Genomic DNA, 17,635 nt, shown 5'->3' on the forward strand with positions numbered 1-17,635 from the left:
AAACAAAACAAGAGGCTCAAGATATAATCTAAGTTATCATGTAGGCAGTCAAATGTACTTTGACAGTTAAACAAGTAGATGAAACTATCATACTTTTTGACAGTAAAGTAACTGTAACTATAAAACAATCCATTTAAATTATCTGTGAGACAGTCAATGACTCTTTGAATGAAAGATATATAGCAGGAGTTATCACCTGGTCAGTCAAATATTCTTGGAAATCATTTCACACATTCTTAATTTCTTGGTAGATGTTAAGAGGTTGAGTAACTTAATTTTGGTTCTAGAGATAGGATAAGATGGCCAGACAAACAGACATATGGATAGATTAAAAATGTAAATCTAACTATGAGCAAAAGGAAATAAAATGGATGGGGTGGTTGAATTGGAGTTGAACTGGATATTGAGCTTTATTGTATAAAACAGACATACATGTAAATGGTTATAGATAGGTTGGGAAACCATGGTACAATCTACCTTGCAATAATACTCCTCCGGTTTCTGTTTTAAAAATGAAATCCAATTTGCGTACATTGCTAACAAACTTGATTACAAACTACACATTATTGGATATACAGTATTATATATTACACTCACACAGAAAGGATGGGGATAGTTTTTTCTTAAACAAACCTACTACCTCATATTTGCATAAATATATGTACATTCTAGTGAATTTATACCTCAATATTAAGAAAAGCAGTCTGTAATTAATAATTTCAGAGTACACCTCTATGAAGCATTTTGTATCTCCAGTAGCCACTGTAAACATTATTTATCAAACAGAACATAAATGCAGAATAAAGCAGTCTTGACCACAAATATTATGGTCCACATTCTTATCAAAGTTAATTTGTAATTATTCCTCTTTATATTTTAATTTTAATGTCTTTTTACAATTAGAATTATAACTTTTCATCATCTCTATTTATAGCCTGCATTGTTCTCACATACCATTAAATTACTTACATATTTACTGTGGCAGGGCATAAATGTATACAATGCTAAAAAGAAGATGCAAATATGTATCGTATATACTTGCATAAAACCCAACTAATTTAGGAAAAATACAAGCCTGGAAGATTATTGGCTTATTTTAGGGCCAAAGTCTAAACTACTACAATGACTGTAAATCTTGGGACACAAACAAATTATTGTTCAAAGACTTGTATGGATATAAAAAAATACATTTTTGGCGTCCTTGCACTTACTAAACTGTTATAAACTACTATGATTGTTTCTGTAATTATTTTGTATGTGCATATGTTCAGATATCTCCAACATGCAAGTAAATTAAGATATACAAAGATTTCATTATTCACGGGATTGTTCTAATTTACCTGGGAGACCAGGCTGTATAATAATTTACCCGAGGGACCAGGCTGTAAAGAAGTCTATGCATCTGTCATTTTTTCCAGTCTGCATTCAAGTCCAATCATGACTTAATTCATCCAGTATGCTCTCAACTCAGTGCACATGTCCTTATGTCCAGTATGCACTAAAGAGCAGTCGGCAATCTTTACATCCAGTACACACTCAAGTCAATGTATCTGAGCTGGCCTTTTATTTAGTATGTACTCAAATCCATGCACGTCATTATATCCAGTATGCACTAAAGTCCATTATATTAGACCTTATATCCAGTACATACACAGGTCCATCCATCAGTCCTCATGCTCAATACACTCACCAGTCCTTCCCTATGTCCAGTATGTACTCAAGTCCATACAACCATCTTTCTGTCTAGCACATGTATATATATATATATATATATATATATATATATATATATATATATATATATATATATATATATATGACCATTAACCCTTTTATGGCCTCGTGGTCTGAAGCAACCCTTTGTCTCAAGATTAATAAAGCAATGTTATAGACCAAGTTTAAGCTTCAACGTTTTCTGTTAATTGATTTTAAGAATTGTTATGGCCTCTGACTGACTTGTACATCAATCCATAAAGTGTAAATTTTGCTTTGTCTTAAATACTTAGAAAGTACTCCTGAAAACCATAATTAATATTGAGTTTATATTATATATGTGCAACCTAGGTAGTTTGATATATGCAACTGGGTTATAGCCCCTGTTTGTCTCAAAAGTTTACCTCATCTCGAAGTAAGTTTTATTCAGTTATACTGTATTGGAAGGGACATCTGTTTAATTTCAATCTGTTTTTTTTCTTTGCTTGATCCTTTTATTCCCAGCTCTGTCAAGGAAGTAATGAGAAACATTGCAAAGACCTTCGTCTTCAGTTCACAGATTTCAAAATCAGTCATCTGGATGACGGATAAATTCCTACTACTTTAGTTTTATTTAACTGAAAGTGACTTTCACCCAACCACAATACATGAATTGTCCATACCATATCATGCCTTATCAAATTACACTTTAGGAGAGACAAACATAAGGCGCAACAAATTTGTGCATGTCTAAAAAAAAGCGACTAGAACCATACAACTTTATAGACCCCCAAAATCTGTTTTATAAAATAAACAATGACCATGATAATTTCTTAACTAACAAGTACTTCTGATTCAATAATTAAAATGCTTATGTGTACATCTTTTTTTATGAATTTATGTTATTGAAATATGTATTTTGTGTTTTCACATTTACAAATTTGCTTTCTCACGTTTGTTTCAGACATGAGGCAAATTGTCATATGTATACAAATGAGTCCACACTGCAAAATTTACTTGTGTAAATAATATTATGTAAACAAATGAATTTTCATTAGTATAAGAAACAAATATATATCTGAATAAAAAATAATCTATACATTCCAAATCATACAAACACATTACACACATTTATGTAACAAGTATGTTGATACACCAATACATTACAGCAAAACCTGTCCTGTGAGATCACTGCTATGGAAGATCACCTGTATTGAGAGACCAGGTTTCGTTACACTGATTTATTGGTTATATAGTATTATTACCTGTCATGAGAGACCACCTGTCTTGAGTGACCATTATTTTTGGCAGAAAGGGTGGTCTTTCAAGACAGGTTCTACTGCATCATGTTTTATAATGAAAAGTTTATGATATATCTGTAAGTTCTATGTATACCACCACACACCTATCTCTGCAAAATAATTAATTTATCTAAACAAACCAATTGTGTAAATCTATGCGTGTATGAAAACTGTCACATAAGATTGGGGTATAATAATATACATGTATTTTATCAAAAAATATTCTATAAGTTACAAATCAGATACACGTTAAATGGAGATAAGTATAACATTATTCATAATGAAAAAGCTTAAGAAATACCTCTAAGTTGTACACTAACTCAGATTCTACAATATTATATATATATATATATATATATATATATATATATATATATATATATATATATATATATATATATATATGAATCATACACTATTAGTTCTTAGTTTACAAAGGTGCACATAATGGTATGAGCATCTTGAACCCTATATATATATATATATATATATATATATATATATATATATATATATATATACTAATCCAGATGTATATCACATGTAAGGACAATCTTCAACTCAGAATGATTGGGTTTCAAGATGGTCATAACATTACAGACATCCCAATAACATAAAATGTAATAAATTTATGACCTCATGAACATCACATAAACATTCTAGACATCCTTTTATGTAATGAATTTATGATCTCATAAACCTAACACAAACATACCAGACATCCTGTTAAACTAAGCCTTACAAACATCTCAATAAGTAAACGTCTAATAAATTTATTACCTCATAAACTTATAACATAAAGATTCTAGACAGCTCGGTAAACTAATATGTAATGTAATGAATTTATTACCTCATAAGCCTTACGTAAATATTCCAGACATCTCGGTTAATTAACATGTAATGAATTTATTACCTCATAAACCTTACATAAACATTCCAGACATTTTGGTTAGCTAACATGTAATGAATTTATTACCTCATAAGCCAATTCCGCTCTGGTGGCCTAGTGATTAGAGCATCCGCCTTGGATGCGTGAGGTCCTGGGTTCAATCCCCAGCAGAGTCGTATCTAAAGCTTACAAAAATGGTACTAATGGCTTCCTCGCTTGGTGCTCATCATTATGAGGTTAGTGTTAGGACTGGTCGGCCTGGTGTCAGGATAATGTGACTGGGTAGGACATGATGCTACATGTTGGCGGCATGATGCCCCAGTACTAGACATCACTACAAACTGCCACAGTGCAGACATTATAGCGATATGACTGAAAACTTGTTTAAGCTATGTTAAAAATCCATATCACACAAACACACACACACACACACCTCATAAACCTTACTTAAACATTACCAACATCTTGGTTAACTATCATATAAGGTAGTAATGAATTTACTACCTTATAAACCTTACTTAAACACTCCAGACATCTTGGTTAACTAGCATGTTATGAATTTATTACCTCATAAATCTTGCTTAAACATTACAAACATCTTGGTTAACTATGTGGTGGTGATATATCTTCTTAAACAGGGAATCACCAAATCACCCGATCTATGTGTTCTAATTTGGGAGTTTCTACGTTGGTGCGATAATGTCCAGGTCAACGTACAAATAAGACACATTCCCGGTAGGCTTAATGCCCTGACTGACATTCTGTCCTGGATGGATCAAATTTTCACACGGAATGGTCTCTCCATCAACCAATCTCCACTTAGATTTGTCAACTTTGGGGTATCTGATGACTGACCTTTTGCAACAAGGTAGATTCATCAGTGACCCACTTTCATCTCTCTAGTCCCAGACCCAGAAGCCTGGGCCGTGGATGCACTGTCAATCAGCTGTGAGGAGTTGTGAGCATTTGCCTACCCTCCACAGTCCTGATACCAAAAAAAATATAGAAGTTACAGGTCAGAATCACACGATGATTCTGATAGCCCCTGTCAGATGGGACAAGTCATGGGTCACCAATTCTACTCAATCTAGAGATTAATCTGCAGAGGAAGATTCTGGCCAATCCAAATCTACTCAAGCAACAACGATCACAGGCATTTCATTCCTGCCTAGAACATTTTCTTCTCCATGCTTGGCTCTTATCAGGATAGCCTTGGGAGACAGACAATTTAAACCTTTGATAGTGGTGAGAATCTTGAGAGCATTAGAAAGCTCTCCATTCTGATAGTTTCCGAGGGAAAGTGGCAATGTTTTGGGGACTGGTGCCATACCAATAATATTGTCCCGCTGGGTGCTCTAATCCCTCATCTTGCTGATTTTTTTCTGGGTATTTGATGAGAAATAGTTGGTCTTATCGCTATTAAAGAATGCTGCTCCAGCATCATGAGAGACACGATTTTAGGCATCATAATAACCTATCAGATATTTAGGCAATTTTGGTCTCAATCGATCAAAATCACTCACTCTATTTCCAAATGGAACCAATCCTGTGGTTTAACATGGCCAATTTGAATCAATTCAAGTTTCTAGTCCACCCTTTGCTGAAGTTGCTATCATATACGACATGTTTCACGATAGCTTTAGCTCTCGCATGGAGGGTAAGCGAGTTGCAAGCCCTTTCTGTCGACAAGGACTCTCTTCAGTTCCCATCGGAGGGTTCAGTGGTTCACTTGACACAACCAGGTTTTGTAGCCAAAACTAGGTTGCCATTCATTGGTAACCAAACAGTCACTTGCTTGTTCTCTTCTATAGTCAGGTCAAGAACAGCAGACATGCACGATTCTCTGCTGCTGTCTTAATCACTACTTCAGAGGCACAGACACATGTCATGGCATGCGCAAATGCCTCTTCCTTCCGCTGAGAGCCAGGACACAGAATATTACCCTTCAAATCCATGCTTCATGGCTGAAGTGGGTTATGCATTTGTCGTACTCTAACTGAACAGAGGTATCTCAGGCAGGAAGATTACATCATAAAAACTTTGAGCCATCTCTGCGAGCCTCGCATTCGAACGTAATTTTTAGATACAAGACCTTAAAGAAGCTCTTAGCTGGAATGCAGAGTCAACTTTACTCAACTATTTATCTCAAAGATTTAGCATCACAGAGGAAAACCTTACATCTGGTTGGTCCGGTGGCGGCAGCACACACTGCCACCAGACCCAACTAGATCAGCCTCTGACTGTGCTAAGGGGAGGTATATCAGAAGGGTTATTGCTCTATATTGATATAAGATATACAAGAAAAGACAATTTTTGTCTTTTAGGAGGGCTGGATTCACAAGGTATAAAGCCAATATTCCTAATGTAATGTGATTGGATACGTGTTCTTAGAGAAACATAATTTACTTAAAGTTTGCTTTTTAATATTTAATGCATTTGATTGTCATTTTCCAAACTGAAACAACACACAGTTAAAGAACATTAGCACAAAACAGTATAGAAAGCAACTCGGCATGTAAAACTATGCAATTACACACTTTTGTATTCATATTGTATAATCCTCTAATCCCAAAAATCTATTTGAAAACTTCTCTTTGTCCACTGCTAAAAGCCATATTTTACTAGTTAAAAGTTGCATTCTTTGAGTAACATTGTAGTGACAACCAGCAGTACATAGCTCCTGCATCAATTACCTTAATTAACCACTACAAGTGAGGCCTCAGATATACAAAATAATGCAGCATACATTTTCTTACCTGATTCCAATATTCACGCACATGTAAAAGACAGTTAAGATGCAGAGGAACAATTAAAGAGGACACAATTTACAGAAGCACCTCATGCTTAAGCAAGGCAAAAAGAACACCTAAATTCTACGAAAACACAGATAATGTTAAATACATCAAGAATTGAGTAGAATAACATTCAACTGATACAAAATGGTACATGGAATGCCAAAAAATATGTTCTAAAGTAAAGATGAAGACAAATTTTGGGGGGAGATACTGTACATGTCTAATACAATGTATAGTTGTTGTTGTTGTAGGATTTAACGCCATTTTTCAGCACAAGATAGGCTATACATGGCGGCCAGTATTAATGGTGGAGGAAGAACCCAGGAAATCACCGGAAAGAACCACCGACCCTTGAGATGCTACTGGCAAGCTTTCTCACATACCCACATTGGTCGAATCTGAGACTTGAACCTATGCAGAACAATGTATGGAATATGTTCCATATATTGGCTGTAATGCAGGTGTCAGACTGAGATCTTGTGCTTTTTCAGTTCTGGCCTCCAAACACTATTTAGAGGATGGAATGATTAAGTTTGGGTAGAGTACTATAAGTCTTAGAAAAGGAAAGCAATGTAAGAAAAGCATGTATTGTACTACTGTTGTTCAAATGTAATGTTTACTATTGAATAGGAGCCCCGAGTGGCCGAGTGGTCTAAAGCGCTCTCCGTTACAGATCACTGCCATCTCACCTCTGTCTGCTTGGGTTCGAGTCTAGGATTCGGCCAATGTGGGTATGTGAGAAAGCTTGTCAGTAGCTTCTCGTGGGTCGGTGGTTCGTCCCATACATAGCCTAGCATGTGCTGAAAAATGGCGTTAAACCCCACAACAACAACAGCTACTATTGAATAAATATATTTATCCCCATTCACAACTGCATTTGTCACAAAAACCCTTCTGAGCAGACATCGATGTATATAGGTCTAACACTGATAATCAAATCATCAGTACAAATACCTAAACCGGTAGTAAAGCATACAATGTAGACCCTGCTGACCTTTGCTTTTAAGGGCATAGTAGTTACAGATATACATCCAGTTCACATATTTCATGATTGGATCAGAAACAGCATCTGTAAAAAACATCTTTCAATGTAAAATTTAAAGAAAGATGATATGAGCATGAAATAAAGGTCAGAGACCTCTTTTTGGTATTATCAACATAGTCAAGAGAAATCCACTATCCAAGTTTCAAGATTATAGGAAGGATAGCAAGCATATAACTTGCTAATGACGTGTTGTCGTGAGCTAAATGCAAAGACTTTACCAAAGCCAATAACAATTGCAAAAACAGGTCACAATGACTCATTTCTTGTGACGCTGTGGCAGTAACAGAGATGCATATTGTCATCAATTTCCTGATTCTAGCATGACCAGTGTATGAAATTGATAAACAAAAATTTAACCAAAGTCAATGAAGCATAAAATAAGGCCAATATTGTCCAACCACTGAAATGTGGGTGTAGGAAACCGTAAAGCTGCATCCTCAAGTTTCTTGATTGTTTAGGATAGAATGAACAAAGCAAAACCCATGTTGTCTTGGGCTAAATGAATCAACACAATTATCCTAAACTAGTGATCTTTTCCATAGTATTAAGAGCTGCATACAATCGCCTATCTAATGACTGAAATGGGAACAGAGAAACATCAAAATTTAACCAAAGTTTGTGAAATGTGAAATATGGATAAAAGTAATGTGAAATATGGATTAAAGTAACATACTTTAAAAATGAGGTTTAGTACTCATCAAGATACATTTTCTTGGCCAAGTTTCAGGATTCCAGGCATATCAATATGATTCAGGATTCCAGGCATATCGATATGATTCAGGATTCCAGGCATATGGATATGATTCAGGATTCCAGGCATATCGATATGATTCAGGATTCCAGGCATATCAATATGATTCAGGATTCCAGGCATATCAATGATTCAGGATTCCAGGCATATCGGTATGATTCAGGATTCCAGGCATATGGATATGATTCAGGATTCCAGGCATATCAATATGATTCAGGATTCCAGGCATATCAATATGATTCAGGATTCCAGGCATATCGGTATGATATAGAAGTTACAACATTAACCAACATTCACATGATTATGAGCTAAATGCTAAATCGTAACACAAGCCAGCACAATGTTTAGTGGATGTCACAATTACCTTTTTGTTGTAAGGGTGTGGTACTAATAGTGGTGCAAAGAATTACTTAGTTTGACGATTCTAGTAAATACAGTATTTGAAACTGAATCCAAGTCAGTGAAGCATTCAATATAGATCATAGCAACCTACTTTTGAGATGATTGTGATGACTCATCAAGATACATTACCTCACCAAATCTCACTCATCTTGGTACTGGAATACATGTATGGTCCTAAACCCTTAAACTATACACAAAAATTAACCAAAGTCAGTATTATCTGACATGTAGGTCACAGTGAAATTTTTGTGACATGGGTGTGGTACTAATACAGCTGCATACAATCCTCTAGTTTCATGATTCTAGCATAAAAAGAGCTTGAAAAATAAAGCTAGTGAAATGTGAATTTTAAGTCACAGTGACACGCTTCTGAGGGTTTGTGTATGTATATATATATATATATATATATATATATATATATATATATATATATATATATATATATATATATATATATATATATATATATATATTAGTGCAAAATACTATTTCTCAAGTGCTCAGAATGACACTTTGGCCTAAGTCAGCAAAATGTGCAATAAATTATGACAATGTCATCACTTCTGGAAATCTAATGTTGTGTTACATTATCTGCTAGGAACAGTAAAATCCTGGCTTAACAGACAAGACTTCCTCCAAGTGACTGATGCTCTCCTGGCAAAAAATAATTATCAGTAATTAAATATACAACTGTTTCTTCTATATAACTGCTGAGTGCTGAAACCATCACTGATATTCTTGAGTTATAACTAGATTTTTAAGACGGCCAGCATGGCTGTAACATTGGATATAAAATCAGCTTGATTTTCCTTTAAGACCAAAGAGAAATCAGAAGAAGTCTTTTGGTGAAAATTCTCATGTCCATACAAGCAATCTTTTTAAGTGTTGTAGTGATACATGTTCTAGTGACAACAGAAAGCCAATGGGAAACTGTCACTGAAACCTAAAATATTGATATGTGACTTTGAGCTTAAAGACAGAACCCCAGTTTGGTATGCACACACTGGTTAGTGATGACAAACAGTTATTCCAAGTTTCAGCCTTTCATTTATAATGGTGAATTTCATTAAATAAACTGGTTATAGAAGGAAAATCATTCTTCTATGAAAAATCTACAAGTGAAATGAAACTGACAAATATTTTACTATGCAAATCCTCATATAGCTACATGAACCATTAAATCTTTGGCTGTAACAGCATAACCTTCCATTTGTCACTTTCACAAAGTGATCCTTCAATTGTATACATCGAGAAGTACTTATTTACAACTTTAAATTTTTTAAATGACAGTTCAAGTAATTGATAGGCGCTGTTTGAGAGTGTTATTCCATCTAGTGCAATATGACATAATCTAGTCATATTTGAGAGATCTAACACACAGTTGTGGAGGTCTGTGTTACATATACGAACTGTACATAAGTTTTTACAGTGTTTCAGTGTCCTGCCTAATACATCACAACAACTATTGGACAATGTTACTTTTGATATATGCAGGTTTGTTAATCCCACCATACCAGTCAGATCTAAGAGACAGTTCTGGAGGTCTGTTTTGTGTATCTTGAGGTTCTTCAGCTTAGTACAGTGTTTAAGTGTCCTACCTAATACATCACCACAACTACTGGACAATGTTACTTTTGACATATCCAGGTCTGTTAGTCCCACCATACCAGTCAGATCTAACAGACAGTTGTGGAGGTCTGTTTTGTGTATCTTGAGGTTCTTCAGATTAGCACAGTGTTTCAGAGTCCTGCCTAATTCATTACAACAACTACTGGACAATGTTACTTTTGACATATCCAGGTCTGTTAGTCCCACCATACCAGTCAGATCTAACAGACAGTTGTGGAGGTCTGTTTTGTGTATCTTGAGGTTCTTCAGATTAGCACAGTGTTTCAGAGTCCTGCCTAATTCATTACAACAAATACTTGACAGTGTTACCCTCAACATATTCAGGTTGGTTAATTCTGTCATATTAGAGACATCTAGCAGAATGTTGTGAAAGTCCATGTTTAATATATTGAGTTTCTTCAGCTTAGTACAGTGTGTCAGTGTCCTGCCAACTACATCACAACAACTACTGGACAGTGTTACCTCTGACATATCCAGTTCTCTCAGTTCAGTCATATTAGAGAGATCTAGCATACTGTTGTGGAGATCTATGTTGTATATACTAAGGTTCTTCAGCTTAGTACAGTGTGTCAGTGTCCTGCCTAATACATCACAACAACTACTTGACAGTGTTACATATGACATATCCAGCTCTGTTAGTTCTGTCATATTAGAGAAATCCAGCATACTGTTGTGCAGGTCTATGTTGCATATACTAAGCACCATCAGCTTAGTACAGTGTGTCAGTGTACTGCCTAATACATCACAACAACTACTTGACAATGTTACCCCTGATATACGCAGGTTTGTTAGTTCTGTCATATTAGAGAGATCTAGCATACTGTTGTGCAGGTCTGTGTTGAATATACTAAGCACCATCAGCTTAGTACAGTGTGTCAGTGTACTGCCTAATACATCACAACAACTACTGGACAATGTTACCCCTGATATACACAGGTTTGTTAGTTCTGTCAAATTAGAGAGATCCAGCATACTGTTGTGCAGGTCTGTGTTGCATATACTAAGTACCACCAGCTTAGTACAGTGTGTCAGTGTACTGCCTAATACATCACAACAACTACTGGACAATGTTACCATAAACATGTCCAGAACTCTAAGTTCTGTCATGTTCGAGAGATCTAATAGACAGTTGTGGAGGTCTGTGCTGTGTATACCAAGCTTATCCAGCTTATTGCAGTTTTTCAGTGTACTGCCTAATACATCACAACAACTACTAGATAGTGTTATTGTGTTCAAAAAAAGGACAGAGAGACACCCTGATTCTGGCAGATACAACCCACAGTTTAAAGAATGTAGTCTGAGATTTATCAGTCCTGTAAGTCCTCGCAGATCTACTAACACATAACCCTTGCCATTATACTGGAGGAGATCCAAACTCTTTAGGAAAGCTGGATTCCAATGTTGGAAGTCAAAGTCATTTTGCATTAGAAATAAATGTGATACATTTATTAGTACATCTTCTCCAATGACTTCTTCCTTACATCTAAGGTATATTTTGCTAACATCAGATAATCCATTGTTTTCTTTTTGGCCTCTAATTTCTGAAATTCTTCTAGACAAGTCCTCAGCCAAGTACTCTAACAGAATGTCTTTATTCCACTCTGTCTGCCAAGCATCCATGCACAAATCATTCACTTTTTCCAGAATTCTGTTTCCAAGCTCAGGCATCAGACCAAACAAGAATACAATGATATTTTCATTCTGGTGCACATCATTTAAATCCGCTAGTGAGGAAATAAAGTTTGATAATTTGTCTGGACAGAGAATGAAGTACACAGCTGTCAAGAACTCTTGCATTGTTTTATGTAGGAAACTCACACTGGTTTTTCTATTAAGATATGACAAAGAATCTGTGACTGACAAAATACCAAGATCCAAGGCTAAATTCAGTTTTTCCTTTCCCTTATCCCCAAGAACTTTCAGCAATTTTGTCTCTTCAAACACTAGTGAATTTTCCTTTACACTGCTAAGCAAGAAGTGATGAGCAACTTCACAAAGTGAAAGCAGAAACCCTTCTCCAAAATTCACTACCAAAGAAGTTTCAGATAATTTTCTAGGAAAAGGAACATCAGTATCATCTAGTGTAAATCTCCTTTGCCCATGATTAGGATCACTCTTGTACTTTTCCTTCATTCGATCTGCCAATAGGTTTAGGAACAAAATATATAGCTCATGAAGCTTACCTGGCAGTGACCTTTCATTTTCGTACCAAACCTGTGCCATGAAAAGAAGCAGAAGGGGTACATGAATTAGCTGTGTAGCTAACTTATTGTCTGCTATGTCCTTTTTAAATTCTTTAATCGCTTTCTTATTTTTGTAACAGTTCTCAAAAATGTTTTTTGCATATTTTAGAGCAATTTCTGGGTTAAACCCTTTAAGATCTATCAGCAGGTCTATTTCAGTTTCCTCATGCAATTCCATGTGGAAAATTCTCCAAGGTCTAGAAGAAACAAGAAAACAGCAACTTGGGTAAACTCGACGGGTGAGAATATTTTCAAGGAATCCAACTTTTACAATCATCTCATCTAGTCCATCAAGAATAAACAAGATTTTATCTCCATTAAACTTCAACAGGGTTCCCAGGATGCTTTTAATAGGTTCTTCCACCATGGGAAACTGAGTACATATGACCTCAATCAAATTTTCTGCAACTGAAACCTCTCGAAGATTTATATAAAACAACAGGTCAAACATCTTCAGAACATCTTCATCCTGAAAAAACCCAAGTTGGGCAACTGCTCTTCCTTCATGTGCATTGCACCATGCATGGAGAACTTTTCTACAAAAAGTTGTTTTCCCTAACCCTCCTTTTCCACGCAAATAAATACGTTTAAATTTTGAACCTCTCTCATCCAGGAATATTGTTTCATAACGGGTGACTTTGAGTACATTTCTGGAGTAAGACTGAGCAAACTTGTATTGTGTGAATACATCTTTGCTTTCCTTTTCTGTGTTCCTGCCATTTTGTTTCTCTTCAATGACTAAGTCAACATAGATGTTATCTATATCACATCTCCTCTTTTCAAATATTGGAGACACCTGAATACACCTCAAGTTTCTGTATGCTTGAATTAAATCACCTCGAAGCTTGCTGATGTCTGCAAAGATAATTAAACATGTGTTAAAGTCTTTAAATTTCTAAGCACCCATACTATTAACACATCTGTTCAAGTCTTTCAATTTCTTAGTACTCATACTATTAACACATCTGTTCAAGTTTTTCAATTTCTTAGTACTCATACTATTAACACATCTGTTCAAGTTTTTCAATTTCTTAGTACTCATACTATTAACACATCTGTTCAAGTCTTTCAATTTCTTAGTACTCATACTATTAACACGTCTGTTCAAGTCTTTCAATTTCTTAGTACTCATACTATTAACACATCTGTTCAAGTCTTTCAATTTCTTAGTACTCATAATATTAATACATCTGTTAAAGTCTTTAAATTTCTTAGTACCCATACTATTAATACATCTGTTAAAGTCTTTAAATTTCTTAGTACTCATACTATTAACACATCTGTTAAAGTCTTTAAATTTCTAGGTACTATTAATACTTAACTGGTGTACAAGCAATGCTGGTCAAGAGCAGCTAACATACAAACCAAAATAAACTGAAAGCAACAACTGCAAAATAACAGTAAGCTTCACAAACATTCTGGTTTTAGTGGCCAGCCTGTATGCCAAGATGCTTTTCATCTTATTTGGTGTAGTTCTGTTTAGAAAACTTTTTTACAAGCACTCATTGCAAAGTTTATCCTTCTTCAAAAAGACAGCCATATTTCAAGGAGGAATGGTATCATATGTATGAAATTGAAAGGTCATCATGCTAAACATGTTCCCTGCCAAATTTGCTTGAAATATAGTTGCTTTAGAAAAGATGAAAGTAGAAAATAATAACGGGTAATGCAGGATGGAGGCAGGGCTCACCTGTAAACTCACCTGGCCTTACCCTTAGGTACCGTATCTAATAACAAATGGCTCAAGTGGGTCTCGTATCACTCATCTGGCTTGCATAACTTAACAGACTATCATTTCACTAAGCAGGTTTATGCAATATTTAATCCACACAAACAGTGTAAACTATCCCCCAAACTTGGCATCACGTCAAATGTATCTATTCAATCATAGTCTCAATTCTTTGCAAAGATAACGGCATACATAAGTCCCCTCATGATTATGCATAGGCCTCGCTCATAATCAAAGACATCCAAGAATTTTATAACATAGGCCTTTTCACCAAGGTTTTATTAAAATTATATGATGTATCTAATCTCCAGTTCTATATAGGTAATATGCCTAACCAATAATATACAAGATCATTCCATTAATAAGGACAGATCTCACTTACTACAGAACCTAAGATAACGAGATTCTTTCATTTATCAAGTTGATGAAACCTCTGATTGAAAATCGGTCTTAAGCGTGGTACCAAACACAAATCCTGCTGATAATATAACCCATCTAATTTCTTGATAATGCAAGAATATTTTAACAAGTTCGATCAAAATCTAATCAAAACTATAATTGCTAGAGTCTTACAAGCTCAATCATCAGGTGCAAGATCACAATATTAAAATATATGGGCCCCACTCATAATCATACAGAGGCCCCAGATAGTCAAGTGGTCTAAAGTGCTTGCCTTTACAGATAACTGCAGACATTTCACTTCGATAGTATGAAACATCACCCCATTAGTATGAAAAATCACGTCATCAGTATGAAAAATCACCCCAATGGTATGAAAAAAATCACCTCATAAATATGTCGAATGAATCTCACATACAAATGTATTTGTCTAAGATCTTGATGACTTAACCCTTATTTATCAAATCTAATCAAAATATAATATCAGGAATGCAGTCTCTAGACAGATATAAACCCTGAAATGTATACTATTCAATCTACATTTCATGTGCATTCTGTTTACATTATTGCTACCATCTCATCGTTGTTCATATACAGATTCAGATATACATGTACATTTATTGGTTATTTGTGATTGTTTACTTTGACTTTAGTTCGTAGGGTATGCTTGTACAAAGATAAAGATTTGAATTTATGATAGCATTAAAGGGGAAGAGTTATTGCTTTTGTATCTATAGTATTTTAATATTAAATATAAACATGCATACAATTCATTAGACAGTTATAATTTAGAATCACAAAAATATAAACACAAGTGCAATAAATGTAAAAATATATTGTTGATTATTTGTCAGTAAATTGTATTTCCTTTCAGTCAAATAAACATTCATAAGATACAACCAGTTTCATCACAATAATGCCACACTATACAGATACAATTACCATTGATAATGTCCTCACATCATTGTCGTTTGCCAGACTGTGTAGAAACAATTACCACTGATGATGTCTACACATCAGTGTCATTTGCCACACTGTGTAGAAACAATTACCATTGATGATGTCTACACATCAGTGTCGTTTGCCAGACTGTGCAGAAACAATTACCATTGATGATGTCTACACAACAGTGTCGTTTGCCAGACTGTGTAGAAACAATTACCATTGATGATGTCTACACATCAGTGTCGTTTGCCAGACTGTGTAGAAACAATTACCATTGATGATGTCTACACATCAGTGTCATTTGCCAGACTGTGTAGAAACAATTACCATTGATGATGTCTACACATCAGTGTCATTTGCCAGACTGTGTAGAAACAATTACCATTGATGATGTCTACACATCAGTGTCGTTTGCCAGGCTGTGTAGAAACAATTACCATTGATGATGTCTACACATCAGTGTCATTTGCCAGACTGTGTAGAAACAATTACCATTGATAATATCCTCACATAATTAAATATCTGGTAAGTTTTTGAATTGACATTATGCTGAAAGTACCCTGTAACACTGAAGTAAACGTGATGCTAAAAAAGAACAGGCAACATATAAACTATATAACATATGTTAACAAATAACACAACTCTGTAACATAAACTATACATACAAACATATACAAAAAGCATGAAAATGACAGCATCACATTGTCTCTATTTTTAGTAATGTTAGCCATACTAGATTGAAGAACGGCATCAGCAAAATAAATCTGAAAGGCCTTTATGCCAATACACTTTCTGTCAAATTTTGTTTAGTGACTGTTAAGTAATCACTTAATAGGTTTTTATTCTCATATATTTCATAATGGTAGCCATTTTATTATCAGTATGGAATCTTTTGCATAAAATTCAAAAACCTTCATGCCAAAGTCAAAATTACTGCAGTTGTTTATGAAAAGTTAAATGTAGAGTAAACGAACATCAACTAATCTACAATAGATACCTGGACAATTATCCTATGCTTACCTGGCCTTGTAATGACCAGGTTTGCTAGAAAAAGGCCATAATGGGCCCGATATCACTCACCTGGCTTAATTAATTTAACAGTTAACTATTTCACCAAGTAAATTTAGATGATATTGGTTTTGCTTACTTAAATTTGTCAAAGATAAAAGTTCTTTCCAAATATAATGGCATAATGAATATGTTTAGTCTTTTTCTTAACCAAGATCATAAAAGATCTTGATAATAGAGCCTATTTTTTAAACATTACATAAGAAATATAATATTCAGTTCTAGAGAGATAGAGATTCAGTCAATGAAAGGTAATATAATTTCATTAATATGTGCTAATTTCACTTTATACTGAAGCTGTAGAGACAAAGATAAATATGAATTTATCTCCCAAAATAAGATTCAATTCTTTTTTTATGTGACATCATGATATATATTTGCACTAAGGAAACATACAAAAATATTTAGACATAGAATAATTATTTATCCAAGTCACAAAACTATACATTTTGAAGGTAATAACTTAAATATTAATTTTCCTACATGGTCATCTTTCACTGGAATAGGGTTACACAATACATACCATGCATAATGGACTATAAGTAGCCCCTCCCAACCAATTTTAGGACTTCAAAAAGCTCTTACTTTCTTTGAGTCAGAATTGCTCTCCGGAAAAGTTAACAAGAAAAACTGCAGACTGATTTTAAGCTAAGATACATAAACACAAAACCAGTGTAAATATAAATGTAATTATATTACTGAGCAGAATATGTCACAAATAAATTGACAATTTGTATTTTATCCTTT

At 34.6% G+C, this 17,635-nt stretch overlaps 1 protein-coding gene across 1 annotated transcript in view; it reads right to left on the reverse strand.

The window, feature by feature from the left end:
- Positions 1-17,635, reverse strand: part of LOC149779237 (uncharacterized) — a 156,327-nt gene that overhangs the window by 130,380 nt on the left and 8,312 nt on the right. Inside the window, exon 2 of the mRNA XM_089938412.1 lies at positions 10,065-13,602. Within this exon, the coding sequence (XP_089794538.1) occupies positions 10,065-13,602 (3,538 nt within the window). The remainder of the gene's footprint in view (positions 1-10,064; positions 13,603-17,635) is intronic.

This window comes from Sinohyriopsis cumingii, chromosome 17 (genome assembly GCF_028554795.1).
Source record: "Sinohyriopsis cumingii isolate HCF-2022 chromosome 17, ASM2855479v2, whole genome shotgun sequence".
Lineage (NCBI taxonomy): Eukaryota > Metazoa > Mollusca > Bivalvia > Unionida > Unionidae > Sinohyriopsis > Sinohyriopsis cumingii.